Source organism: Syngnathus scovelli, chromosome 17 (assembly GCF_024217435.2).
Source record: "Syngnathus scovelli strain Florida chromosome 17, RoL_Ssco_1.2, whole genome shotgun sequence".
NCBI lineage: Eukaryota > Metazoa > Chordata > Actinopteri > Syngnathiformes > Syngnathidae > Syngnathus > Syngnathus scovelli.
The window spans coordinates 4,855,254-4,883,246 of record NC_090863.1 but is presented as its reverse complement, the minus strand read 5'-3'; the positions used below and the strand labels follow the sequence as shown (position 1 = coordinate 4,883,246).

The 27,993-nt window shown below is 47.3% G+C and overlaps 2 protein-coding genes across 4 annotated transcripts; both read right to left on the bottom strand.

Annotated features, from left to right (window-relative positions):
- Window positions 1-12: 12 nt before the first annotated feature.
- On the bottom strand, window positions 13-20,436 carry arhgap21b (Rho GTPase activating protein 21b). Of its 3 annotated transcripts, XM_049746379.2 has the most exons (24): window positions 20,220-20,436; window positions 19,316-19,490; window positions 15,700-15,861; window positions 15,485-15,506; window positions 13,625-13,717; window positions 13,470-13,548; window positions 13,338-13,392; window positions 9,029-10,538; window positions 7,639-7,785; window positions 7,414-7,516; window positions 7,251-7,296; window positions 7,027-7,152; window positions 6,659-6,958; window positions 6,450-6,511; window positions 6,239-6,381; window positions 6,030-6,172; window positions 5,754-5,912; window positions 5,604-5,682; window positions 5,462-5,535; window positions 5,293-5,382; window positions 5,051-5,218; window positions 4,861-4,966; window positions 3,056-3,087; window positions 13-2,967 (listed from the first exon to the last, which is right to left on the bottom strand). In XM_049746379.2, the coding sequence occupies exons 2-24, from the start codon at window positions 19,388-19,390 to the stop codon at window positions 1,486-1,488; spliced, it is 5,256 nt and encodes a 1,751-aa protein (XP_049602336.1). In that variant the 5' UTR covers window positions 19,391-19,490; window positions 20,220-20,436; the 3' UTR covers window positions 13-1,485. The 3 variants fall into 3 exon arrangements, with proteins under 3 accessions (XP_049602336.1, XP_049602335.2, XP_068504723.1); XM_049746378.2 differs by lacking the exons at window positions 19,316-19,490; window positions 20,220-20,436 and adding an exon at window positions 16,447-16,894; XM_068648622.1 differs by lacking the exons at window positions 13-2,967; window positions 3,056-3,087; window positions 19,316-19,490; window positions 20,220-20,436 and adding exons at window positions 4,006-4,240; window positions 16,447-16,903.
- A 1,128-nt stretch (window positions 20,437-21,564) lies between these two features.
- On the bottom strand, window positions 21,565-26,680 carry prtfdc1b (phosphoribosyl transferase domain containing 1b). The gene is made up of 9 exons (XM_049746413.2): window positions 26,484-26,680; window positions 26,199-26,305; window positions 25,333-25,516; window positions 25,134-25,199; window positions 23,585-23,602; window positions 22,952-23,034; window positions 22,747-22,793; window positions 22,532-22,608; window positions 21,565-22,251 (listed from the first exon to the last, which is right to left on the bottom strand). Exons 1-9 carry the CDS (start codon window positions 26,529-26,531, stop codon window positions 22,204-22,206), a joined length of 678 nt encoding a protein of 225 aa, XP_049602370.1. The 5' UTR covers window positions 26,532-26,680; the 3' UTR covers window positions 21,565-22,203.
- Between the last annotated feature and the right edge of the window lie 1,313 nt (window positions 26,681-27,993).

Here is a 27,993-nt window from a genome sequence, read left to right as displayed (position 1 = left end):
ACAGTCACATCATTGCCATTGACACAATTTATTTCCAGTGTTTCCGGAGTCTGTGCACTTGTCTCCCAGTCAGGAGGAAGGCAGCGTTTGTGCGGTCCGCATCAGGTTTTGCACTCCCTCACACCCCGTACCAAAACTATCCACACGCATGGGCACAAGTCAGGAATGTGCGGTCAGGGGCCTACTTGAGTTTTTCAATTGAATGGTACTCTTGATTTTGTCATTAAAGTGGGGAAAACATTTAAAATTTGGCCACAAATGAAATCACACTCCAAAACGAGTGTGAATTGAAAGGAAGAGTCTGAACTTCAATATTCTGTTGTGTGTTTAAAATAATTGAGCCCTATAATAAATACAGTTTTGAGTGTGAATGACATATTTTGGTACAGGTCTAAACAAAACATGAATAAGCTCAAGTAAGTGGAAGCAGTTTTGTTTTTGATTCCAAATTCATCACTGTTTGGTTGATAGTTTTGTCAATGGGCCGAATTTGAATTGCTCCTCACCGCACATCTGTTACCGAATCATCCCGCAAAGACTGTACTGAATCCCACGATGGAAATGTCAAGTAAAGCAGCTAAAACGTGACATCTGTATGTACATTTAAGTTACTTATTTTACAGTAAATCTTCAGAATTCAAGTTGTTAAAAAGGACATTATAAAAACAAACCGTTGGAAACAAAGTAGAAAATGTGTTAAGACCAGAGTGGAATGCCTCAGGAATGGAAGCTCGGCATTGTTCTTAAAGAAAAGCTGGAGAACGACAGACAGTCAACAATTAAAAGAAAGAAAAGGGGGAAAAAAAATAAGTCATACTAGTCACAGTTGTGTACTGTAAAACAAGACAATATGGCACCCTAAACATTTCATTGTCAGGCACTTCCTATTGTGATTTCGTTTTTTTTCTTGATTATCCATGTACTGCTCCCAACTATTTTGTTCACTGCTCTTCAGTGTATTATTTAACATGTGCATACTTCAAGTCTCGTGCGTACCTTTGGAAAAAGCCCGGTCGGCAGTCGTCGCGCGGGTCGTACCCAAAAGTCGTTTCAAGTACACGATGAGCAGATATGTACTGTACATTTTAACATCAACACAAGCGGCTAAAGCTTTTAGTCGGCGTTACGGCGAGCACATCTGGACATTCTTCATTTGGTTACTGGTTCACATATTCTGTAACTTGTCTTGGCACAAAAATAGCTCATCTGCAAAAACTACAAATCTATTCTTTCATAAAATCTAATCCTTAAATTCATCCGACTCCAGCGTTCATTTATGTGCCAGCTCCGTCCGTCCCCTCATCAGTCCTAATTAAAAAAATAGATGTAGGAACCGTATTTGTTCCATGCCTTCAACGTGAGTAAGGTCCACAGCTGTCGAGTCGCTTGCACGTTCACATGATGATGCGTACAACATGCTCACTCAGAAACATCACGCACACACGCAGACTTGAACGTTAAAAGTCCTCTTTCACTCCCACAGACTCACAAGTACTGATAGAAGCGCGAGTGGACCACCTGGGAACTGGCCAGTTTATGTGGATGCGCCGTGGCCGACAAACTCAGGCTCTTAGCCTGCGGCACGTCGCCGTTTAAAGCCTCGGCGGCCCCATGTGACAGTTCCGAGGATGCCGCGAGGCCGTCGCGAGGCCTGCCGCCGAACGGTGCCCCCTGCTGCTCGGCCAGATCCAGGCTGACCTCGGGATTGCTGGTGCGGTGGCGTTCGCGTGCAATCCAGTCGCCGATGGAGAAGTCTTGGGAGCTGCATTTGGGTCTCAGGCGGTCCACGGCCGACAGTTCGGAGCGCGAACCTGAGCAATGGGGCCAGTCGCCCAGAACCGACAGCTCGGCAAAGTCCCGCTGGCCGCCCATGGTGTGCCTGCGACGGATGTTCTTCTTCTTACTGCGGCCCTCGACGTTGCGCTGGCTGCCCACGCCAAACATGTCGTCCACCGACATGCGCAGACGCACTTTCAGCCGGTCTGTGATCTTCAGTTTCCAGGCGGGCTCCGCTTTGTCCAGTTCGCCGCGGGACGACGAGCTGAGGCTGCCGGTGGAGCGACCTTTGGCTGAAAACTGCGACAGTCTGTTTGAATCTTTGTCGCCGCGGGACCCGTCCAGCGACGATTCGCTGTCGGTCTTCTGCCGAGCGGCTTTCTTCCTGGATAGCGTGTCGCACTCGATGAGCCTGTGGGAGGCCAGCGGTCGTGGGGCCTCCCGCCGCTCCAGACGCTCGGCCGCTACCACGGCGAAAACGGAAATGTCACTCTCGCTGTCTGTCTCCGCCGGCCTGCCCTCGCTGAAGAGCTCGCTGCGCTCGTCGTCGGCATCGTCGTCCCCGCCCCTGCTCTCTGCCACCGAACGCACTTCCGAACTCAGCGTGTTGAACTCGCCGCCAGTCGTGAAGGTCATGGACGACGTGGTGGAGTAGTCTGAGGTGATGGAGCACACATCGGCTCCTGGCCCGCCGGTGCCCGTGTCCTGTCCCGGTGCCCCCGTCCTGTAGCGCCTGGCCCTCGGCACCGAGGCCCGGGAGCTGCTGCTGTTCATTGTTCCGAGGTCAGACACCGTGTCGTCGTAGTTGGAGGGCGGGTCTGACGGCACCGCGTGGCAGTTCAGGTTCGGGGAGTGGGACGGCGACGCGTACGGGGAGCCGGCGCCACGTGAGGTGGGCTTGAGCTCGGGAGGCACCTCGGATTTGTCAAGCTGTTCTTCGGAGCTGTTCTTCAGCTGCTCCTTTTGGCGAGTGCCCTCCTCTTTGCCCCCCTCAGTGCGACTCTCTGGAGAGCAGGGGGGCTGCTGCTGACTCTTCCCCGGGTTCTCCTTCCTGGGGAACACGGCATCCAAGTCGTCATCCGAGCTGCTGGGTTGCGCTTTGTCTTTGGGCTTCTTGCGCTTGCGGCTGGCGAAGAAGGAAGAGCGCAGCATCTCTTTGCTACACTGATCCTTCCCTGACCCCCAGAGGCTCTGCGGGAAAGACGACAAACCACACGGTCAGGACGTGACTGAGCCAGGGCGAGAATTTGTGAGGAAGGAAACAAAAAGAGAACGTCACCTTTGATTTGGAGGAGTCACTACATGCTGAATCTGCATCAATAAGGAAAGAATCATTAGTAGTCTGCCACCTTGAGAAAGCAAGTCAATTCCATAAAGCGAAGGACGGGCAAAAAAAAAAAAAAAAAGAGCAGATTGATGGCTTGCTGATCTCATCATTGATAGACATGAGCTGTAAGAAGAGCAGCTGGATGGAAGCAAGATGACACACTCGACAAGGACAAGTAACCACACTAAGTAAGCGCTTGGTGGACACCAAGAAGAGGAGGTGGCAGAAAACAAAGCCTGAAATGACAGATGAAGGCAGAGAAACGAGAGAGAGAGAGTGAACGAGATTGGGGGGGGTGAACCCCCCCCGGCCGGCTGTTCAAACAAAGACTGACACAAGCGGCTCATGCTCGGGCAACGATGGAGGCAGCGACGGCACATCACGGACACAAACGTCAGTCACGAAGCATCACGTGTTGCCCGCCACTGACCAGCTGGAGACGCCCCCCTCCCCGCCCCCTCCACAGCCATCAGTGTGTGATTGTAACGCGAGTCAAGTTCCTGTACAGAGCTGCGGCCCTGAAATTGTTCTTGAGGTGGGATCGATGGGCTATTTACGATTCAGACCAAGACAAGTGTTGCGGTGGCGAGACTGCGTACAAATCTAAAGATGAGCAAAACACAAAAGACGATAAAAGAAAAGCACGACGGACGCATAGACAAAATGAAATCAAAATGCCCCCCCTGTTCACAACTGCAGTCAATTGAATTGAGTGTGTTCCAGCGCAGTTGAGTCCCGCCACGATGGCCCCGCCCCTCCCCAGACATCATGACAGATTAGGCCACATGACCGGAGAGAACCATACCATGCTACTTGTCCTCGCGATCAGCTTTAGAGACAACAAGAGACAGCAAAAGGGCTTTGAGAGAAGGTCCGGCAGCACTGGCGCGTACGCCCTGGATGCAGGCAGGGTATTGCGTTCAATGTGAGACGTGCACACCACAAGGAAAATGACAAACATGGACTTCTCTTTCATCTCTTTTCCTCCCCCAATTTAAAAGAGCCGCGGGTTTCTGCAGACTAGGCAGCTACACTGGGCACAACACTCGTCCTTCTTCCTACAGTCCCAGCTGTCCACCACTGACAAAACTGAGTCCATCAGCGACATCATCGAGTGATAGACGCCGCCCACTTGGCCTGTGTCAAGATGGGGTCATGTGTGAGTGCTGGACAAGGGATAAGGGAGAGAAACAACACACTGCACACACACAAGGGTTAAGAAAAACTTCCATCCATTTGGCGTTAACTTTGATTTCCTTTCGGGGGGGGGGGGGGTGGGGGAGAGAACGTATGAGACGAGGAGGAAGGGAAGAAAAGAACTGAAGGAAAAGGAGTCGCCGACTCAACGCAAGTAAAGCACGGGAGGGGGGGAGGAAAAGAAAATGGCTCGGGTGAGAGGAAAAGAAAAAGAAATGAACAAAAATATCAACTTGGACAATTTGAGCTAGAACAATAAAAGCAAAGAAATGAACAAAAATACCAACTTGGACAATTGGCGTGAAACCGAGACACATTCGGTTGGTAAATCAACTCAATCGAAAAAGGCTTACAATTTCCCAACGGCTAAACCAAAAATAATAAAACTATCTCAGCCCAAAGCATGTAAAATAAAAAAAAGAATAAATAACACGCATGAAGTTAATATTTCATACAATTTGACTAGCAATGGAATCAATCCAACTTTGCTGGCATGGACAAATAGTTGCTGCGTTGAAATGTGGGAGCGCGACGCTGAGAGAAACATCCCAGCGGCTTACCTGAGACTTCGCCCGGCGCCGCCGTTGTGCGGCCGATGTTGGAGAGCAGGTGGTCGATGTTGGGCACGGGCTGAGACTGCACCGTGCTCTCCTGCTCGGCTGCCGTCTGCGGGAAGGCGGAAGGAAAGTCAAGTCGAGGCTTGGCCAAAAGCGCGCAGATGACGCCGGCGCCGAACGCGAGGCCACGTACGACGGGATCTTCATCGCAGTCTTCGGCGAAGAACCACTCGTATTGCTGAATCAGGTTCTCGATTATCTTGCACTGGTCGGGCATGTGGTTGACCATGTTTGTCATGTTGTCCTCGGAGGTTCGCACCAGCGTCGGGCCAAACACAATAGCCAGGTTGCGAGGTTCCATCTAAACACACACCGTGATGACAAATGAGACGTCTTTCTTTCAAAACAATATGCGCAGCTCTTCATATGTCGCACCTTGTTCTTCTCACAGTTGTCGGAAACCTTCTTGAGGTGAGCGCAAAGAAATTTGAGGGTTTCATAGTGGTGCTCAGGCAGTTTGTGGATCTGAGGGTGAGAGGAGAGTCGTTGCCAGCGCGCCTCACAACAATCCAATCCAAAAAAAGTGCTGTTGCAGATTCCTTACCAGCTTCTTTAGCTCCTTAAGTCTCTCAACAGAGTCCTCGGTTCTGCTGGCTTCGATAAAGTCGGCGTACTTTTCTGTCGAGCAGACCCAGAGAAGTCTTAAAGACGGACTAACTTTTGAGGAATGCCTTTGAGAGTCTCACCGTTTGTAAACAGGGGCTCGGGCAGTTTTCGGAAAAAGGACTTGAGTAAGCTACTGATGACATTGAGATCCCTCCATTTCTGCAAAGAAGCAAACGATTCTCAGATTGTCGAAGTGCAAATCGCAAGTGAGGATGCGTGCGGCCGCTCACGTCTTCTTGCACGTCGATGTCGGCGATGCCTTTGGTGTTGAGCTCCTCCTGCATGTTGGAGATGGCGGCGTTGTTTCCAGGAACTCGGTAGATGCCCGTGTACTCCAAGCCTCGCTCCTCCACCACGCTACAACACACCTCCACGATCAGAGGAACCAACTAGAAAGCAACAGCATTCAAATTCAGCAAAGGAATTCAAAAGACATATGTATCGTGAGCCCAGAACCAAAATGAACCACTCAAATGGAAGACCTTTGTGAGCGAGTGTGTGCTCACCCGATTGCTCAGCGCGGGCGGACAGTCATCCAGGCGCACTCCAAACGTGACGCCGGCCGGCGTCTTCTTTTCAAAGGGCTTTCGCATGATGCCCGGAATGCCAATTTTCCACGCTCCTCTGTCCCTGGGTGGACTGGCCTCATCTGAATGAATCATAAGGCGGTTTTAGTGGGCAAGCGAGGCATAACGGTGGCCGGCTTTGACTTCACCTTTCAGTGCCCTGCGCTCTTCCGATTTGGGTGAATGAGGGCTGTGGCTCTTGCTGTCCGTCTTCCCTCCCAAAAAGGCTTGTTTGATGCTCAAGGACTGACGGGGGGTTTTGGGCGAAGGCTCAGACTTGCTGCTGGGTGCGCTGAGAAGTGAAGAAGGTCAAAGGTGAGCCTGATCATTTGGTACAAATAATGATTCGCGCCTGCAGACCTCATCATGTTGTATTCTTTGATCTTCCGACTGATCAAATCCTGACTTGTTACGGCGGCGTTCTGAAAAGGCAGACACTTCTCTTATTACGATAACACAAAAAAAACCATACAGTATTTGCAGCACACTTGAAATCCTTAAAAAGTGCGCCTCGTGTAGAAACACGTCCAATTGTCTGTTTTGTTTCCCTTGGTGACACGCCCACTCACCTCTTCGTCGGGATTACTGTTTTCCTGAATGACTTTAATCCAAGTCAACATGTCTTCCCTCCCTTCCGCCTGGAACAAGTACTCGCTGTCGGAGGTGGTCAGGCGCAGCACGTTCTTGCGCCGCGTGTCGCTGTAGGAGATGTCGATCAGGCAGGCCTTAACGCTGATTCGCAGCGGCTCCTCATCGGGCGGCGTGGTGACGTGCGAGAGGGCGTCTTTCCTGTCCCTGAACAGTGTCAGCGTGTGACCTTGTAGAACTGCATACATCTGCTTCCATGACTTCATTCCTCCACTAGCACGCTACAGAAAGGAGACACGGCACACATGGTAAGCAACATCATAACTACAGCATAACTACCCGGGCATACCTTATTTTTATCAGTAGAAAGTTGGCGAAAGTTGAGCAAGCCTTCCTTGGAAGAATCCAAAAAGACATCTGCGGTGGAATCTCTTCGTGATCCAGAGTCCCCGGAAGATTTATGAGCATCCAAAGCCTGTCACACAAATATTGTTTGTAAAGGACGAATCACGGAACGCACAGTGCTCATTAGCACACATTATTACAGTTCTCTAAGCCACAATGGCAATTCACCTTTTTCAAGCCCCGGAGACTCGGCATATGCCTACTAGAAGATCGTCTGGGGGGGAAAAAAAAACAAAACACAAAAAACCCATTAACATGAATTCATAATAAAGTCATCCAACGAATTGAAAAAAGAGACAAGAGCAATGACGGGCTATGAGTTTGAACATACCCTCTGCCCTCTTCTTGGTAATTGTCCAGACCTTCATCGTAGGATTTCGAGCGCTCCGTTTGGCTGGCAGATTCCGACTCCAGCAAAGCACTTCTCAGGGACTCTGGTGCAGAGCATACAGTGACTTGCAAATCACAGTTATGAGAGTGAATGTGCAATGCTCTTACAAAACAAATAAATAATAAGTGGATATATGACCCACAAACCAAGCACAAAGCCTTTTACCTTGGTCATGTGACAGCTGTCGGCGAATGGGAAGACACGGAGAGTCGGGACTTGAAGGACCGGTAGCGACGGACGGTGGCACGGATATGACAGCGGAAGGTGGAATAGGGGCAGCATCCCTGTCGACACTGGGGCTGACGGGCTCGTCTATCACAATGACAAAAACACAAGCGCTTGTAAAAAAAATAAAAAATAATCGCAGGGCCAGTGTTTGATTTTGATGCATTCAGCAAACTGGGCGAAAATAAAATGGAAATCTTAGCCATCAACACAAATGGTGCACAAATTCTATTAGACAAAATGCTACCACCGAGCACGTCCGCCTCACAGTGGGAGGGTGTGGGTTCGATTCCACCTCCGGCCCTCCCTGTGTGGAGTTTGCATGTTCTCCCCGGGCCCGCGTGGGTTTTCTCCGGGCACTCCGGTTTCCTCCCACATTCCAAAAACATGCTTGGTAGGCCGATTGAAGACTCCAAATTGTCCCTAGGTGTGAGTGTGATTGGTTGTCTGTCTCTGTGTGCCCTGCGATTGGCTGGCAACCAGTTCAGGGTGTCCCCCGCCTACTGCCCGATGACGGCTGGGATAGGCTCCAGCACGCCCGCGACCCCCGTGGGGACTAAGCGGTTCAGAAAATGGATGGATGGATGAAAATGCTACCAATTCCGACCATCATTTGCTATGCAATAAGCAAAAGCCAATTATGGATGCGAGTGGGGGCCATTCAAAGGGGCCGTCGACGGTGGCCGTGAAGCCTAGCCAGCTCATTCAAGAAGTGGTTTCCTCCAGCCATGGCACCAGTGCCGGAATGGTAGTCCTGGTGTACTGGCACGGTCGCACATTGCTTTGTGGGCACCAGGCCTGTCAGGCCAACTCCACCAAACAACAAAACACCCAGCAAACATTGCCGGCCAATCTTAAATGCAAATCTACAGCACAAATGAGTGGAGAAAAACCAAATGGCTGCTCAACGACGGGTCCGAGTAGAGAAATCTATGAAAATAAATTCACTTGACAAGGTCTTTAAACATCATTGTTATGAACTTGCATTGACTGTACACTATGAAAGCAGTCTGGGCTGATGAGCCATTCCATGATATTGAATTTTCCAGTGTGGCCCTGCCACTAACACACTTTAAATGCCACTGATCCCGATTAATGTCAGCGTTCGAGGACGAGGCCTTTGTTTCTGAACATCTTGGTGGGATTAAATGTACACAAACCACAATGCACTGAAATGAAATAGGCAATTACATAACTGTGCGGTTTGGTAGTCCACAAGCTATACAAACGTTCATCTATTTTCAATCGCTTCATTTGTCGGCCCGCCTCGTGTTACTACGGCTGTTGCCGTGACAACGACGAGCTTCAAACTCATTTGGTTTCCTCTTACCGATGAATGGAATTAGATCCAACGACTCGTCGAGGTTGCTGGAGCAGGAGGTGTGACGTTCCTCGAGGCGGCGTATATGCATCTCTCGCCGCGCGTCGTTGGGAAGCCAGCACGTCGCCACGTCTGTTGTGGAATCTGCACCGTCGTCATCGTTCACGGCCAAAATGTAGGAGTGTTGGCGCAGAGGGCTTGGGTGCTTTCCGGCGGGCGGCTTTGGCCTCAGGACCACGCCGGACTCAGAGAGGCTACGTCCGGCCGCCTGGCAGCGAGACTCTTGGTGGCTTGGATTGAGGATGGCAGACCGCGAGGGTATCTGCTTTTGAGCGGAACACGAAGAGGACCTTTTCCCAAGCGACGCCGCGTCCCTCTCGGCCTCAACGGGTTGCACACTTTCGGCTCTCGACCTGTTGTCGCCTTGGTGGTTGGTGCGGCAAGCGTGGTTCGCCTTGACTAAGGATTTTTGCTCAGCGTTTGTTCTCGTTCCAAAATGCGTGGGCCTTTCCGAAAACACGGGCGGTGAGTGGGTCTGGAGAGAATCCACTCTTTTAATGTACATTGAATTGTGTGGCCCCCTCTGTCCGTTGTTGTATCCAACAGAAGGCCTGGACAGCACGGCCTGTCTGGGCATAGACTGTCTACTGGGCCTCGTACCGGGTTCTGCCCCCCTCCGATATCCTATCCCCTCATCTGTTGGGTCAACATAGTCCGTGGAGCGTGAGCGTACATTATGCAGAATGCCATCTTGAGACATGCTCCTCGGCGGCCAGTTCCGAGCGCGGCTCATCCTCTCGGAACTGATCACGCGGTCCTGGGAGGCGCTGCGTGGGGCCACTTGGAAGTGCGGGGGAGGTCCGTGGTACGAGCGTTCGTGGGAAATACTCCTCCTGCGTATGCCCTTCGGGCCCCAGCCCATCTGGGGAACGTGATGGGAGGTTTCAAAAGTGTTCTGATTGGAAGCTCGCAGGCTATCGAGCCTCTCCTGGATGGTTCGACTACTGTGAGAATGAATTCCTTTGTTGTCAATGTATTCCCTGTACGTTTGGTAAGTTCGCCAATCTATATTGGGTTGGCCTCGATATGAGGCTTGTCCTGGCCCGCCGGGATAGACGTCGGCCTTTCGAGGGTGCGGGTACTGGGCTAATGACGCAGGCCTCGCCCTCAAAAGTGCCGGGTCCATGTAATCTACTAGATGCGCTGGACCCATACGGTGCTCGGGCGGAACCACCATTGTCCTCACGCTGTCGTTGCGCATGCAAACCGCCATCTGACTTTTTGGATAAGATTTCGGAGCAAGGGACGGGGGCACGGTGATCTCCTTGCGGTAGCCGTGGTCGGAAGGTGGCGGCGCCACCGAACCCCTGATGCCGGGACCCGCCGAGTCCATCGCCTGGGCCATGCCCGGAGGCTTACAGTCTACTCTGGGGTAGCATACGGAGGGCGGCTCAGGAATGTGACGGGCATTTCCACTGTAGCTGCTGTGGCCGCGGGGGTAGGCATCCTGGGAGTAGGCCTGGAGACAGAGCAGTAAACTTGTGTTAAAATAGACAGGGAAGGTGTGCGTGATAATCAACAGTGAGCTACTGGATGCAAGTCAAGTGTAGCATAACTGCTACTGGAAGCGTAAGCGTGTGTGTGTGTGGGACATGTTGCAGTGCGAGTGAGTGGAGGCATTGGCAGTTGAGGAGCTCCTTATTGTGAGTCACACGCTAACATGTTTAATGAAAAAATACCAGACACGAACTGCTGAAGCATTTTTTGCGGCTCACATTTTTCTTCCTAATTTGCATGTCGTTTTAAGACAAGCAAATATATGGCCCAGTACAACTCGCGTGCACATTTACGCACGTCACACTAACAGATGCCTTAGACAGACAGGAGGTTCCCTCCCTGATTGTGACAGCTATATTTAGCTCCAAGGCCTTTATGAACATGGACAGCAATCATTTGTGTGGCATTTATTATCGATTTCCTTTTTCGACGGTGGCTCAGTACTGACCGCACTGTTCTTAATATTCTCTCTGAGCAACAAACAAATGGATGTATTGGTATGGGTACTTTGAACCAGCTCACATTAATAAAAAAAAAATTACATAATGCTGTGTCGGCAACAATCAATGTGTTTGGCTATGTTCCCCGCCCTTAGCGAGACAGCATAAACATGCAAAAGAGTTCAGAGGTCACTGGTCTTTATCACTATAATGATATGTGACAAGCTGGAATGAAGCCTGGGCGAGGTCTGGCGCTCTGAATCTAACAGGTAACACAGTGAATCGGCCATTTGGACAGAACATCTCAACCTCCAGCATGGAAGTGCCTCTTAAAAAAAAAAATCAACAGAAGCAGCGGTGGCGTAAAGCTGCCTGCCGCCTCCAAGCACGACTCGGACATGCGTGTCGTAACGTGCAAAACGTTTGCGGCGCCACACATGAACGTCAAATAGCTAACTAGTCAGCAGTTTGCTTACCAGATGAGTTGTGTCCAGATAAGGAGGCGGCCGTTTGAGCGTGTGCAAACAAGAGCGTTCGAGAAATGAAGACAGAAAGAGAGAAGGGAAAGCAGCAGAGACAAACATGCAGTCAGGAAATGATCCGATTAAAAGGGAAGAACATCAAACAGATACAAAAAAAAAGCCAGAATTTCACATGCTGGAAATAGTCTCGCGCAACAGCGCTACGACGAGCGGGAGCAGCGGCGCGAGCCAAGCGACGCGTTGCCACGTTACGACCTGCCTGTGACAGTGGCTTCTTTCTGGGCGAGGCGGCGGGAGCACAAGCTCGCCTCTCATGTTGCTGTCAAGCCTCCACCACGCACGCTCGCTCGCATCCACATTATTACGCTAACCGAATGAGGTGCCTCCGGTCGCTCTACGTCTGCCTTGCCTTGCCCGCCCTTCTTCTGCTGCTCACATGACAGAAGCAGGCGCAGCTGCTGATTATACATTCCGCTCTGATGGGAGAGCTCTCCCTCCCCTCCCAAGCTTCCACCCTCCTCCGCCCCCAAGCATCAACCTGTTCAAAACACAAGGCAGTCAGCTGATTTTATCCACTCGGTTCCGCTTATCATCCATTCTTTCTTTCCCCATCCGTCTCTTGGCATTTCCTCCTCTTGCCTGGCATACAAGTACCTCTCTCTCTCGCTTGCTCCCAGAGTGTCGCCTCTCCCAATATCTTTGCTAAGCAACTGCTGCCTGTCTCCAAGCAGTCCGTGTGTGCTGCCTCCTACAGTCCAACGTCATGTCGCCAGTATGCGTGCATCTCCTCCTCCTTTACAGAACAGACTTTGCCGGTCTTTCTGCCTTCACTGAGTTCCTTTTCATGTGGCTTCAGGCCGCCTGATGTGTGATAGAAGAGAGGCACGTTTGCTGTGGGGTGTAGGGGAAATAGGTCACTTGGAGCTCGCCACCTCAAATTGCTCCAAACAAGTGTTAAACAAACATAAGCTAGTATCTGTTAGCGCAAAATAATGCTTGCCAATTGGTTGACAGCTCTGACGCTGGCTTGAAACTGTGGCCTTGGGCTTAACATACTAACCCTTGTTGTAATTTATTGAATTATCGATAAAGATATGGAGGAGTACACAGGGGAGATTTCAGGTTAATAGCCATTAGGTTTCATCATATTAGCAGGTTGTCAAATGGACATTCCTTAGCATCCGCACGTCCTGTAGCACTTAAGAGCTGAGTGCGGCTTCGCTTTGCTCTTAATGTGCAGAGTGCAAACGGTGGCGGCGGTCTGCATGATGCAACCGACAGTCAACGCAAGCTAACCCAGCTGATTTTCATCCCACCAAAAAAACTCGAACATTTACAGATATGAATCATTTGGGGAAGGGCATCCACCATAAAAGCTGTAATGAACAAATCATGCAAGTCACACCCCAAGTGAAAAAATCCAAAAGTCGTGAAGGTGCATCAGCAGGCAGCAATGAAGGCAACAACGGCGCATGTGTATTTGCACACACCCCAAAGTTGCTCCGTCCCTCCCCTCCAGCCACGAGTCACTGTGGAATGTTGCTTTCCAAAGCTCCCCTCTTACATGACCTACACAGCGCGGGCCGACCTGATCATCGTTTGGCTTGAACGCATTTGGTGCATTTCAACATAACATCTCAGTGACATAAAACTGAAAAGCTGTTCTGGCCTGATTAGGAGGCCTAGATAAAGAGCTCTGATGGGATGTCTGCCTTTTAGTAGTCCTGTCCCAGAGCAAAACTGGAACAGCTCTCTGGGATAGGAGGGTCGGTCCGTTCTATTCTGAAAACAGAACAAGTTGTACTTGTGGGAAAGCAAAAAGGTATGGGAGATGCGTACCAGCTGCAATATGTCCTCGTCTTTCGGCATCACACAAAGTTCCAGGAAATCGCCGCTGTGAGGAAGTGAAAGAAAAGCTCATTCACATAAGTCTTCCAAAAGCCAACGTGAAGCATCGTGAAGTTGTCTCACCTGTCTTGGATCAAAGATATAACCTCACAGTAAGCTTTCCCGATGATACTTGCTCCATTCACCTTCACAAGGCGATCACCTAAAAGGACACATCACATTCTGCATGGCTTGCCCAGAAGATTTGGATTTGGTCAGGAACAAAAGGATGAGCGTACCTGTACAGAGACCAGCTCCGTGTGCGGGACCGCCTTCCTTGACTTGCTTCACGAAAATAGTGTCCATCGGCTCCAGCCTGTTGCGCTGTCTCCCTAACCAATGAAAAAGTCAAAGCGGACATGTGACATTCGTGGAGGGCTTTTCCCATCGCCACCGAGGCTTTCACTGAAACAGGAACTAGAATGGTTAGCAGTAGACATTTACTGTAAACGGGAACGCTAAAGGTGGGGCTTGATCTTGACTACACTCGCATTAGGGCAGCAATAAAGTAGCCAGACCAGTGCTTGGCCCACATAGAAGACAAATCATACAAGTGTATTCAAGGGGGGTATCTCAATCGGGGGTGAAATTGTGTGTGGGGTTTCGCAAGGTGAATAAAAGCTGCTATAGCGCGAGGAAAACCAGTTTGCTCGGCCAGTCGCTGTTTCCTAGCAGCTGCACTGAAGAGGTGGGAGGGGGGTTCAGAAGAAAGATGAGTGTGAAAGAAAGGGAATAGGAGTAGGTGGAGTGACAGTGGGCTCAGCTGCACTACTCCCACTCTTTCCTTTCACTCGCCGGTGTCCACAGTCAAAGCCTTGGACGTAGTTAACATTCTGCTGGTGAGTCAGTACGCCAGAGTGGAGTGGAATGAATGGGAGGTAGCCTGAGAAGGGAAATGCCAGGTGCCAAGTGCTATCCATGGAGGAAATCATTTCTGTACATATGTCCTTTTATTCTCCTCCACAGAATCTTAGTCATGCTCCATCACCCACATTATGTAATGAAGACTACTCCCTCTAGTGGCCGGTTGTCAGTGAAAAGGCACTGGTCCATATTGCAACATGAACATTCCTCATGAGGACAGCAGGTTCAAGAGGGCTTCCGTATGATGTCACCGACATTAAGCTTAATTTTGCTTGCCTCCAGTGGCCAATAAAAACAAAATGTCTAAATGAACATTTGGTCTCTCGATTAAAATAGAATATGTTCGATGTTGGGTACCGGATGTGCTCGAGGGACTCGAGCAGGCAACATTCGACTGCAAGTGCGGCCAAACTTGGACCTGGTTGGCGCTGTAACAGAGGAGCTTTGTCTTGAGAAGCTGCAGACTCCAATACAATAAGATAATTGATGACGGCGTTCAACTGTGCCGGCCGGCCAGCCGGGTTCATGCAAGTGGAGCACTCTGGTTCGCTCTTGTGCAATGTTTGTTTGTGTTCACCGATTGCATATGATTGGAATGGTTGTGAATTTGCGCAATTCGTTTCTATTTCGGTTGTTTTGAAGACATAACTGTCAAGTTGCTGTCATTGTGTAAATCGGGAGGGCGTTTCGGGGTCAAATTCTTAGACGGCACACTCGATTACGAATACCGTCAAACTGTCGCGGCTCTTCTTTCGCCGTTCATCTGCCTCATGGCAACGGCGAGTGAAGTGTCGTCAGCGGATTAATATGGTATTGCGTCATGCGAGACGCCAACAAAGATGACTTGGGATCAAATTTCACTTCCTCAACATGTGCATGATGAATTCCAGCAGGGCTTGCATTCCTTTCCAAGTAATACAAACATAACTGGAATCACTGGGCAAATTCCAGCGATAACACGCTTTTATGAGCGTGGAGACAATGCGAGCATGCACGCTGAACAGCTTTGCCAAACAAAACCTGGAGAGATACAAGATACTACAGATCACAGAAGAAGACATTGTGACAGCACAATGAGTTTTTCTACCATAGCTTAGGAGTGATTTCATCGATTGTTTTGACATTTTTCTTTGCGTACAAGGAAGCTGAAAGCGCCTCGGAGATGTTGGATTAAAAGTCATCACACGTCAGAGGAAACACTGGGATTTCATTTATTCTTTGATTTTTTTTCTTACCTCTGCACCCGACATCTTCCCCCTGTAACAAAATTAATAAAAAATATTAGTCAATCAGGCATTGGGAAGATAAATTCAAATACAGTGGATCCCGTTTATTTATGGAGAATAGCCCGCTAACAGCATAAACGCCACATATAATTGAAATGTAGGGGGGGGGGGGTGCTATGCGGCGGTCCACAGTAATCCAATTAAAATGACCGCCAGACATTTACCAGGAAGTAGTGCATGGACGACTCCGGTGGGTAGACGATGAAGTGCCGCAGCGTAAAGCCAAATCCGTGAGAAGTGCGACGTAGAAGCACCGTTTTGGGTCGCGGCCATGAGAACGACTCCTCTTCTCTCGGGTCCAAGCCTCTCCACTCGGCAGAGTCATTCTATAGAAGTTCAAGAAGTGGCAATTATGGAAAAGATTTGAATCAGAGGTGCAAGCATGATTCAAAATTTGCTTTTTCATTGGGAAAACAATGAGCGGAAGAAGAATGTCAACTTTGAAGGCTTTGAACAGCCCGCATTTGTGTGTTTACTGACTATTTATAAGCTCACACCTTGGTGGTATCAAGTGTGCGGTAACACAGTCTCCTTACGTACTCCGGCCCGCCTATATCATCTTCCATGGTTCAACTAGCTACAGGAAACGCCTCTCTTCTGCCCTGTCTTCCCACAATTAAAAAAGTGTATGTCATAACAGCTTTAGCCTTCCTTCTACTATGAGCTTGTCGCCTGTCCGGACAGATATGCCAGCTCATCACGGAAGTGAATCATCTAAAAAAAATGTACGCAAACAATTTTTGATGCTGTTACTGATTGAGCACACAATAAACACACGAGTCTCCACGCGGTCGCGACAGACCGTTTGGAGTAGGCCGCTGTCATTGACACAGCTGTCGGAGGGGAGAATCCAATGTGTGCCGAGTTTAAAAAAAACAAACACTGGCAAACATTTACTCACGAGCCGGCACCTTTAAAAGAGCCGAGCGGCGAGTGTGAGCGTCGCCAGATGACGAGCAACAAGTGGCTTGTTCCCGATACACTGCAGGCACTGAGGCAAGCGTTAACAAATTCAGCGTTTGTTTTATTTCTGTCTGGCCGGGCTGGGAAACGTCACACAGGTGCAGCTGACACCCGACCCGAGTGTTTCTGATCAGACTCGCAGAACCGGTCGCGCTGTTGCACTCGGTTTTGTTTTGAAGATGACAGCGGTTCGTAGTGAGATGGTTTGAGCTCTGGAATCTTTGGTGCCACAGAAACATCTTCCAATGCACAGCCGGAGGGGGCACTTCTGCTGTGATGACAACAAATGGAGCAAATTGGATGCTTGAGATGCCGGCCCGGCAAACAGGGTTGTGGGAGGCGCATGTGGCCATTCCCCATCCTTCTGATCTTAATTTGGAGGCGGTGAGAGGGTGGAGGCCTCCTGACATGCCAAGCCAGCGCTGTTATCATTGCCACATGCATGTAGTTAATATTGTGACATTCCCACTCAATGAATCCCAGACATTTTTCTACTTTCTGGACCCAAAGTGCAATTTCATCAAATGGGAGCAGGGCAGGGTCACATCAGCACAACCTGAGGGTCTCTCACACACTTATGAGTCACAAGCATTCATGCCAGTGTGATACGTACACAGACAGCCTTGAGCTGAAAGATTATTCAAATGATATATTGGAGAAATTGGCCTTTTTAATGGACCTTTATCACAGATGACACAAACAGCCAAGTTCATTCTTTGCAATACAACCAAGATGTTTACACTAGCAGAGACAACAGCCAGGGCACGCAGACAGTTAAATCTAAACAATTTACTTTTTTTCAGTAAACTGCATCACCTACTAGCCTTTTAAAAGAGTCCACGCTTTAGCAAGAGTTATCCCTCCAAAAAATGATCCCTCCCTCTGGAGACGAACTATGCACACTAAAAAGGGAACTCGAATGTCAACTTCTTAATAACAAATATTACAACACCCCAGACCTTGGCCTGTGTGTTTAAAAAGCGACACTGTAGCAGCACGCACGGCATGACAGCTGCGAAAAAGACCTAAAAAGGTGTGAGGGGCCCCATCTTGCCGGTCTGTGGGCTGCTGCTAGATTCTACACCACGCTCCATCCAAAGTGAACACTTTGCTGTGAAGTCTTGGCTAATGACCTGGGGGATGGAGGGAGGGGGGGGCATTGGAATGCGCTGGCTGTCCCAGTTTTGTAGTGCAGGACAAGGTTTAGGACTCAGTATCTTTGATCTGACTCACAGCTGGGACCAGAACTGACCCTTTTAGTTTACCTTGATTTGGATGTTGTGCGACGGGTGATTTGCATTGGACTCCAATTCATGTACCGGGCAAGAAGGGGCAAAGCAGACTGCCTCCTGAGATGCGGCAGGCGCTACCACAAGGCAACAGGAAGTAGCAGACTTCTTCTATCAAATTGTGGCTTCATTTTCCCTTCCGATTGCCATCACTGAGCCATGGCTTCTGTGAAAGGCAGCCGCTCCAAATGAGATAAACGCTGACCTTTAATAAGGCAAAGACACGTGGGGGGGGGGGGGACTCGGTGGCTCAGATTGTCCATAGTCGACCCCCCGCAGCGCTGAATATGGATCGTGCTTCATTATTCAAAACAATAATCTATTTCACTCTGCTCTCATGTCCCCCCCACACAAAAAACAAAATACCACAAGCCTCCTTAAACACAAAATTGATCATCTAACGTGACCGTATGCATACGGGAGCCAGAGTAATCAGGAAAATGTTACCACAGACATTTCACAGATAAAAGCAGATTGATTGGTTGACTCAATACGTGACCGGAGAAATCCAAGTTGTGATAGGGAGAGAAAAAATATATAACCAACACCAACAAAAAGGAAAGCATGAGCTGAATGGGACAACTCAAACTAAACAAAGCCAAGAGATAAAGCCAAAGATAAAACAAATGCTTCTTCTTTTGTTGCAATAAAGAAAGTCAAGAGAACAATACAAAATATGTAGAACAATTTTGAATTCGATTTGTGGTGTGTATCTGAGTAGTCAACGATATACTGTCACGTACGTGTCGATGGGATATCGAGTGGCGTTGTTAAATGACAAAATAAGCACCACAAGTAAAGAGCGGACACTCCAGGGGGATTTCCTCTGCCACATTAACATATCAATTGGTTGGTGGTGCGGCCTCATTAAAAGTGGCATTTCCAAAAACCAAACTCTGCTCTCACACCTCGCGCCTCCAATCAAGTTCAAGCTTGTTGCGACTTCCTCAATTTGACTCATCTAAGCGTCGAAGAGGATTGGTAGCTGGCTCATGATGATAAACGCAAAAAAGCAGATGATGTATTTATTTCTCTTGGCTTTGTTGTGACTCTAAAAGTCTGCACGATGGCCAGTGTTTTGTGAAAGGATCGGCGCCAGCTGCCTCCCAAAAACATGGATTGTGGCAATAATCGAAGGAAAACGAATGACATCATCTAATTGCTTTAATATGCATCATTTTCTGTCTGTACAGAGATATTCCGACTTGATTCACGCAACTGCTTTAGCCTTTTGAGTATGCACATGACCCGGGTTCCTAAACACGCACAACAGAACGTAAACACCAAACAGAAATATTGGAAAAACTTGTGAACGGAATCCGGCAGGAGTTGTTACACGCACAAACAGCTGGGCCAAAGTGTCAAGCTCTTGTCGTCACTCCACCCCCACAGCGGACTCAACAGAGAGATGACTCTAGAAACCCTGAATCAGCTGCCCCCCCACCACCACCACCACCACCCTTCCACACAAAAAACAAAAACATTCATGCTCGCGATCTAAAAACATGAACGGGAGATTGCTACTCACCTCACAGAATGATAATCTCGCTTGTTGTCGCTCCAGATTATCATCACAAGAATGAGCCCAACGTGACGCCATCATTCACCTTGATCTAAAATGCTTTCTACGCCAACATCGGCAAAGGTACCTTCTGGAGGAAAGCGAGAATCTGTTTTCCACGCCTTTATCCTGGCTGCATTACCTAATCCATTTGGAAGAGAAGAGCACAAAAAGACTTGTTTTACGTTGTGAAGAAGTGCAAAAGTAACTCATCACGAGTGTTGACACCACCATGGTAGACCTACTTTGCTAAATAAGCGACGTGATGCTGGGGAAAGTGATCAAAATTAAACTGACCTTTGTGGTCCCGGTACTACGGCCGGCTGGGTTATAGTCGGGCATTTAGAGAGGGTTAGCAAATGTAACCAACAAAGCACATGGACCAACGATCAGGGTTTGTTGTCATGGGTCCGACGGAGCGCAGCAACGTGGACCGCCGACACCGCATCAATAACCAGCAACAAGTGAGCCAAGGGAAGAGAAATGCGTCTAACAAATAGGTTGCCAAACCTGGAAAACCAATCTTATTCGTGAGCACCTACACGTTCGTGAATCTGATATTACACGCCGCGTCGCCATTATAGTCGCATCTGGTTTTGCCATTTAAAAAAAAAAAAAAAAAAAAGGCTAGTTTATTGTTCGATTTCGACGCACGAACTGAGCGATTCGGACAGTTCTCACGCTACTCTACTCTGATCAATTCGTTCACTTACTTAAACAATAAACCCCTCAAAGTAGCCGAATGTCTTTTCTGTAGTTTGCGCGATGAGTGTTCAATTTGTAAAAAGGTGACTTTATGAAAGGTAACTGCGGCGAGCGGCTGCTAGCTGGTTAGCAGCCGTGCTAACGGCTGGAGTTGAAACAAAGTTACCTGAGTAGTTGCTGGGCGTCGTTCCAGGCGAGCAACAGCGATAAAGGCGAGTAAGCCCGATATAAACATAGCAGACGGCCTCCGGTAGGGGTAGACGTGGACATAATGACGATTATTTAGAGTCGAAACGGCGTCCCACACACGGGAGGCGCATGGTGTAGTTCAGCGGTTGGATTTTTTTTCCTCTTCCTTCGAGCGCTCCCAACTCCCTGGGAGTCCACCTTCGGTCAACAGGACACGATCAACCAATCACAGGCAACCTTGCATTTGATCCGACCAATCACGCGTGACTTTACACAACGTAGCCGCAGCGCTGCCAGAAGCTTGTGTACATTACCTTCCAGACAAGTTGAATTTACCTAACCAGAAGTAGAATGGCTTATCTAACTAAAAAAAAAAAGTTTCTCGATTTACATGAATTATTCTTCTCCTTGAAATGTTAAATATAAATAAAGAATCGGGGTCACGTGTTGAGGTTCAATGGGAGGTCGATCCCGACTGGCATGTGGATGGCAGTGCACGAGGAATGTGGGTGGATTCATACCGTTTGCAGAATAGTCTGTGGTGGCGATTTAAGTGCTCCGCACGAACACACTATTCTTTACTCCAGCCCGAAGCTGGCCCAATCTGAGAGGCTTGCTGTGCTCCGATCCTGGGGGCCCCCGACAAATGTCCTCTTTATTCCCGTGGAAGAGAAGGGGCCACCTGTTTCTTTTGGCCATGGTTGGCTTTTGTTGCGGCTGGGGTCAGTTCAGGCAGGATACTTTCACAAAGCTTTCCTGTCAATGTCTACATATGCACACACACAATTGTCCACTGGTTACAGCAGTCCACTGTGATGAATGTATTTTTTCCGAATTATGTAGGCCAAAACGCAACTTATAATTAAAACCAATGATTTAATGAATATTTTTGGCAAACAGTTCAATGCAATTACATTTTTGGGGTGCACACACTGCCATGTCTTCAACAAAACTTGGGCTAACTTAATAACACGTGACAATGCTGTCCTATGTGATTAAATTTTTCCACCAGGGAATTACAATTGCTGGTTAGGAAGGTCAAGCTGTGAAGCCAGCAATATTCCCATAGTGGAGAGTGAAAAACGCTTTTGTTGAAATAGCACTCGGTGTTCCCAGCTTAAAGACCGGGAGTCATATGTCAGGTGTACACAAAGAGCGCAAGCGTTCAACACAAACAAGTCTTTTGTGCCTTTTTGGATCGTTTGTGGGCAACCTCTATTTTCTATTCTCGTATTGTCATCAGACTTTGCTCCACAATAGAGTTGAACTTGGGAAAAAAAAAATTGACGATGCTTTTGTAATATAATATTCATGACCCGCAGTTATCAACTCAAGGTGTTTTAATATATAGAAAACTCATTTACAAACACTTGACGGGTAGTCTTTTAGTGTTTTGATATAAAACACACAACTGCTCAGATAAATTGATCAAGTATTAAGAAAATTCAAGATTAACACAGCACTAAAAAAAGAGAGGTCAGTGTGTCTAAAAAGGAACTGTCAAAATGATTCATTAAACTTTGCAAGATAATGAGATGAGTTGTTAGAAAATGCTACATTTCCCACTTAAAAATGTGTTTCTGTTTCACATTTGGGGAGGCTCATTTCCTTTATCACTCACGTTCAGCTGGGTTGTTCCAAGTCCCTCACGTCACATTACAAATTAAAACGCCCAAGAAAAAGAGGAGTATGAGCGCAGCATTTCACTTCCAAAGCTTATAAATCTGAATTACAATAAAATATCGGATGAAAAATGTTTGCCCTCCAGCATACTTTAGTTCTTTTCTTTGACCTTTCCTCCAAAAACATTATTTCCTATTAGAAAGTAGTTTTTAATGTACAAAATGATGAGTTGGAAGGCAAACTGTTCAGTGGTCATTTGACGGAAGGAATGTCGGAGGACAACAAACTTCTCCGTAGCAGCTGTAGAAGTGTGAGATGACATCTGAGTCTTCCTTCCCTCATATTTTGTACTTCATCTTGCCACTGTCGCTAATCACACAGATATGCTGCAGCAAAGGGGGGGAGAAACACGAGGTCAATAAAAGTCAAAAAGTAGAATATGAGTGAGTGATCAACAATCTGGTTCCTTTTGGGCTAATAGGAGAGTTTCACTAAGACCACTTCTGAAATTTCAGGCCTGTGTCACAAAGCCTTGATATTTCCTCAAAATTTCCGACTTTTGGTTTATTTTCAGAAGTTTCTGTTGCTCAATGAAACTGTTTGCTCCAGGATCTTCTCATTTACAATAATTGCTGAATTTCCCAGCACTGAAAGCCGCTCACTTACATTGAGGTCTCGAAAATACTCATTGTAGTCCAAAGCATATCCAACCACGAAGCGATTAGGAATCTCAAAGCCGACATCTGAAATGAAACGAGAACACGCCGTCCCGTTGAGGATTTTCATTTTCATTCACTGACTCAGTCACAAAAATGGTTCAAGTGCGTGTTTGAAATATGAATGAACCATTGACTCATTCACACGGAAGGTCAAATGCGTACAGTCGGGGAGGCTCGTGATGTTTCGAGGCACCCTCTTCACCAGCAATCTGAAGGACAGACACAATATTGACGCTCTTGCATATGTGAGCAAAGTGTCCATTTTTGAAACGCTACCACCTGTTATTTATTGGCTCCGTCGACTGTCTAGACTGCTAGGCGGAAAGTGAGTGATTCACAAAGCGGGACCGCTTTTGTCATAACTCACCCGGCGACTTTGATCATTTTGGGCTGGAAGGCCTCCACGTGCTTCAGGAGAGCCTTCAGGGTCTTGCCAGTGCCGATAATGCCCTGAATGGCGCAAACGAGACGGAATTGAAAACAGGATTGAGAAAGCACCAGCTTACCCGCGTGGAATTTCCTGGCCGAGAGCTGATTCATTTCACACGGTAACAAGCGGGCGGAGTTCGGGTCGCTCTTACGTAAACTGTTAGGAGGAGCCTCTCAAAATAAACCTGGTGAATCAACACAAACAGACCCCACGTCTTCTACCATAAAACGACAGACGGGGAAGTGAAAGTGTGACGGTATACAATCGCAACAATCACAGAGACCAGATGAAGATGTTCTTCACCCTCAGAAGATGACTTAGCTCAAGTTACATTATTCTGAAGTGACAGAATTCTCAAATATGGATGAACACATATTACAAAATGTCATATTGGAAATGTCGCTGATGACCAGCGTAGTTTTCTCCATGTGTACTGCATCTTCAAACATTTCAAAAGGAAAACTTGAGCTGGCTTCTCTTGACCTGAAATAGCGTCTTCATCAGGACATAGGGGGGGGGGGGGGGGGGGGGGGGGGGGAAGGGGAGGAATGAAAACCACAGTTGACTCACCTCCACAATAAGTACGTTCTTGTGAGGGCAGGTCAGCAAGAGGGAGAGCAAGAAAGCAGGGAGGGGAAGAAAACAATTTAGTTAGAAACATTTACAAACTGGCACAATGAAAACAATAAAAACAGACAAACCTGCTCCAAATACTAATTACAACCAAGTGAATTTAACAAACAAAAGTCCAAATCAAATCAAATGTACATAACCCTGGTTTGAGCCATTTTTACATGAGTGGGAAACACTACGTCACTACGGCCTCTTCCCACACGCTTTGGCTCACTTCTTCCTGGAGAACTTGCAAGTATTTTTTTTTTTTAAACGTAAGCGTGCGTGTCACAAAAAGGAGCTCGGGAGATTTCACAAGCACAGTCAAAATACAAACAAGTCAAGTGAGCAAAGTGGTTGACTCAAAGCCTCCAACCTCCTCACCAATTCATCTTGTACACTTCAAATCAGCTGATGTACACACAATCTTGTCATAGTTACACAGTGCACACAAAAGCGCACACACGTAAGCACATGAAATAAAAATTCACCGTGCTCTGTTCTCATGATGGTAATATCCGTTTTTTTAACCCTAAGACATGACTCAGACAAACATTAAACTTCTCAAGTCAACGCCTCACCTTAGGCTAAAATTAAAACATTAGTCAACATTTTAGACTGAAACGCCCCACAAATAGTTTTTCCTTGACATCGCACCACCTCTTCCTTTTTTTTGTTTAAATGCTTTGCGGAATCCTGCTGAAAAATTAACAGCAATGCTCTTGAGATGTATATTTCATAACAAGCTTCTTTTAGGTTTGAACACAAACTTGTTTTCATTTGGGATTTAGATCATATTTAAATCAACAAGGTGTTCTAGTGCTTAGCATATAGGAGGCAAGATTTGAACTCACAACTCAAGACATTTACACACAATGCTGCCAAATTCAAAACAATGTTTTTTAAAAAAAATGACATTTTATGGCTGCCACTTTTGTATTCCTTTCGACCACAAGAGGGAGCCCTGGCAGCCATAATTTCACATTTCTGATGTCTCAAGCGTCAGTGATGTTATAGTGGCTCACTTAGCGTGAATTTGAATGGTTGACTTTTTCTATATGTCCTCTGATATATTTTTTTAAATCGTTGCAGAATTATGTCCTTTTAATCGACACAGTGACCATTTCTCCAGGAGAGGTTGCAAACGAGAGGAAATACTGCCCTCTAGAGGCAACGAGCTGTCAGTACACCAATGCTTGCTCACCAAGAAGGGAAAATTCATTTCCATTTCTCAAGTGACTGCTGTTATTTGAGGCATTAAATGCGCAATTCCACACCACACTGGGAACAGAGTTGGAATGGACACAATGGTCCAAAAGCTTAATGGTAAGTGGAACGAATTCAAATTTAAGGAGAACTAAATCCAATTTCTCATTTTTTGCTAATTTTAAACGGCTAATATTGTCTGATTAAATCGTGTGGCCAATTCATTGGTCGGACCCAAGTAAGCACACACAAAGACATTTCGCTCATGTTATAAGTCAGCATACATTCATAATAATATTACTTTTCCGGCTAAAAAGGACAAGTCCTCTGCTCCAAGTATGTGAAGGTCTTCTGTGGACTGATCATTCTGAGGAAAAGCCAGAAAAGTCTTTATGAGTTTTCATCTCTCAATTGGCAACAGGGCCGTGAGAGTCGTGTGCATTGTCACGAGACAAGCAACTACCATGAAAGAATTTTAGAAGGAACCTATCGAAGCTCACCAGGTAGCTCTTGAGACGGATGAAATGGACTCTCATGGGAATGGTACGGTCCGAGTTGCAGCTCAGCGCCTTGATTTTGTCCACCAGGTCGGCGCAGAATTGGTAGCCACCTTTTAGCACGCAGAGCACCACAATGTCGTGGTCACCCAAGTCGTCCATGATGTCCCGAGCCAGACGTTCAGTTCTGAGAAGCAAAAAGTTCCTTCACAGCCTGGGCCAGTAAATGACAATTTCCTCACCGACTCAAAGGAAGCATCCGTTCATCTATGTTGTCCTATCCTAGTGGAGTCACGGGAAGTATGTTGACAGACATTTATTCACACTTACTAGATTTACAACAACACACATTTTGGAGTTATAAAATGAAATATCCAAATTGCCTCATATACTTGTTTATTTATGCAAGTGTAGAGCACCCAGGCTGCAAATGAATCATCACCACCACATAGATAATTCTGCCACATTTTATAAGATGCTCCTGGGTTGTTTCATTTCAAAGTTGATTGGCACTCCAGAGAAGCCCTAATGAGATCTTTTGAGGCACAGAATGTTTTGAAAGGAATTTTTAGTTACTATTTTAAATATTGGATTTGTTGATTTCACTCAGTCAAGCCTTAGGCGGTTGTCCGCGTGATACTGTGTGGTCATGAGTCTGCAAACGTGTATCGAACAAAAATTGACTTTCTCACATGGTCAAAATATGCACTTTGAAGTCTTGTCATCGATAGCCTGTCATCTTCCACTATCGGCGTTAGATACACCAAAACAAACTAAGGAGCTCCACCGCGAGAGTTGTCACAAGAATAGAGCTATAGGCCAAAATATGCATTTAATGTCTAATATTAAAAGCAGTGTTAACACGCTACCTGTCCATGATGACTCCATGCGGGACGACGACACATTGGAGATCCCCGGCGTAGTGTGCTGGATAGCTGAAGAGGTCTAAACTGTAACCTGGCCAGTCATCGTCAATCTGTGCAGAGGGGGGTGGAAAAGAAAAAAAAAAAAAGGAAAACAATTCATTCGCGTGTTGCCTCTTTGCTCGTTAACTTGTGCAACTCGAATATACATGCAAAATAGCTTTGCAGAGCCGTAAAGTTTGCAAGACAAGTTGCTGAAAAGTTTACGGGTGGCTGCGACGTTCAGTTTACCACAATCCTGCCGCTTCCCCCCTTGGTTTGGAGCACGACGTCTGCCATGTTGCTTTTTTATCCGTCAAGTGGTCATACAAGCTTCCAGGACTTGGCAGGCTGCGAGGAGAGAAGAGGAGGGCCTGCACGAATGTTTGCTTGTGCGTTGGATCGCCTCCCTCCCTCCTCCTCTCCTCATTCGCTTCCATTTGCAATGCAGCAGACTGCCATACTGCCAAGTGCCGCTAGAGGCGCACTTACTCTTTGACAGATGCGTCACCATGTCAAGAATAATAACGTCGGATACGGATGTCAGAGGGTCCTCGGTTTACGACGGAGTTGACGACAATTTCTGCTCAACAAGTGATTCATTTTTTATGCTAGTCCACCTCTTTTAAAATAATACTGGAAAGACGTATTTTTCAAGGTCTAAATGTCAAATGCCAGTAGTAAGGATGAGATGAGGGCTATTAAAATTCACGCGACGTATCCGCCTTTATAATGACCTATTTTTTCTAGGACAAGAAATATCCAGTATAAATTAAAACACATGATAGCTACTGATTGTCCTACATATGCCTAAACATGGCCTCCCATTCGCGAGACTTGCAGCCATTTTCTGAGGCAGTGGCCACATTTAAATGGACATTCTGTGTGTGGCAGGGTGCAAACGAGTGAATATTGCACTCATCACCCGAGGCCTCATCATGGCCACTCATTTCAGCACCACCATCCTCATCCTCCTTCTCATCAGACAAGGTGTCTGGGCCATCCACCCCTGCTCTTCCTCCTCCATAGCAGGAGCTGTAATTATACACGGCGCAATGACGGCATCTGCGGAGGCAGATGTCAACATCACCATTTGCGTTCAATCAGCCCACGCACAGCGCCATCACCTCGGAGGGACAAGGAGGACTTAAAACCACGACAAAGTGACAAAATCTACCAACAAGCGTGAAAAATGATCATCCTCCTCCGGACAACTTTGATCACAATGTGGTTCCATATACATTTTGATGAAGGTGACGCACTAGCACATAAATCTTGACAAAAGTGTCAGTTTTAAAAATCTTAAGCGATGTTTAAAAAGTGGGAAAGTCAGGGTAGTAGTAGTTTATGATTTCTTTTTGTTTTGTTTCTTGTTTATATTGCATTTGATCCCACTGTCAACCACTAGATGGCGGCACACTACTTAATTTCACAAATTTGAACGAAGCTGCCCCTTGTTTTTTTTTTGGAGGCGAACATGACTAAATATCAAGTCCTTGAAAAATCCTGCTTTTTATGCCTACAGAGAGCCAGAGCTGTGGGTTACTTTTATTAACATACACTTTTGGGCATGGTTGTCAATGAATATTGTGGGACAACATATTCAAGGGTATGTTACGCTGAACAATATTTTTGGTGTGATCCATTGCTCTTGCTCTGTCAAGTTAGTAATGACGAGCAGCCCCACAAAAGCTTTGTGTCTTTGCGATGAGCCACATGGCACAGAGGCCAGAAAGATGTGTTGGGACGAGGCTTTGTCACA

Excerpts from the sequence above, each read along its gene's own strand:
- arhgap21b (XM_049746378.2), bottom strand. The coding sequence starts at position 16,851 with ATGGCCACATGCGCCTCCCACAACCCTGTTTGCCGGGCCGGCATCTCA. Across the intron at positions 13,718-15,484 it reads GGAAGATGTCGGGTGCAGAG|GGAGACAGCGCAACAGGCTG; the intron begins GTAAGAAAAAAA and ends TTCATTGGTTAG. Across the intron at positions 2,968-3,055 it reads GTGACTCCTCCAAATCAAAG|AGCCTCTGGGGGTCAGGGAA; the intron begins GTGACGTTCTCT and ends TCTTTCCCGCAG.
- prtfdc1b (XM_049746413.2), bottom strand. The coding sequence starts at position 26,531 with ATGGCAGACGTCGTGCTCCAAACCAAGGGGGGAAGCGGCAGGATTGTG. Across the intron at positions 25,517-26,198 it reads CATGGAGTCATCATGGACAG|AACTGAACGTCTGGCTCGGG; the intron begins GTAGCGTGTTAA and ends TTTGCTTCTCAG. Across the intron at positions 22,794-22,951 it reads AAAATGATCAAAGTCGCCGG|ATTGCTGGTGAAGAGGGTGC; the intron begins GTGAGTTATGAC and ends TCTGTCCTTCAG.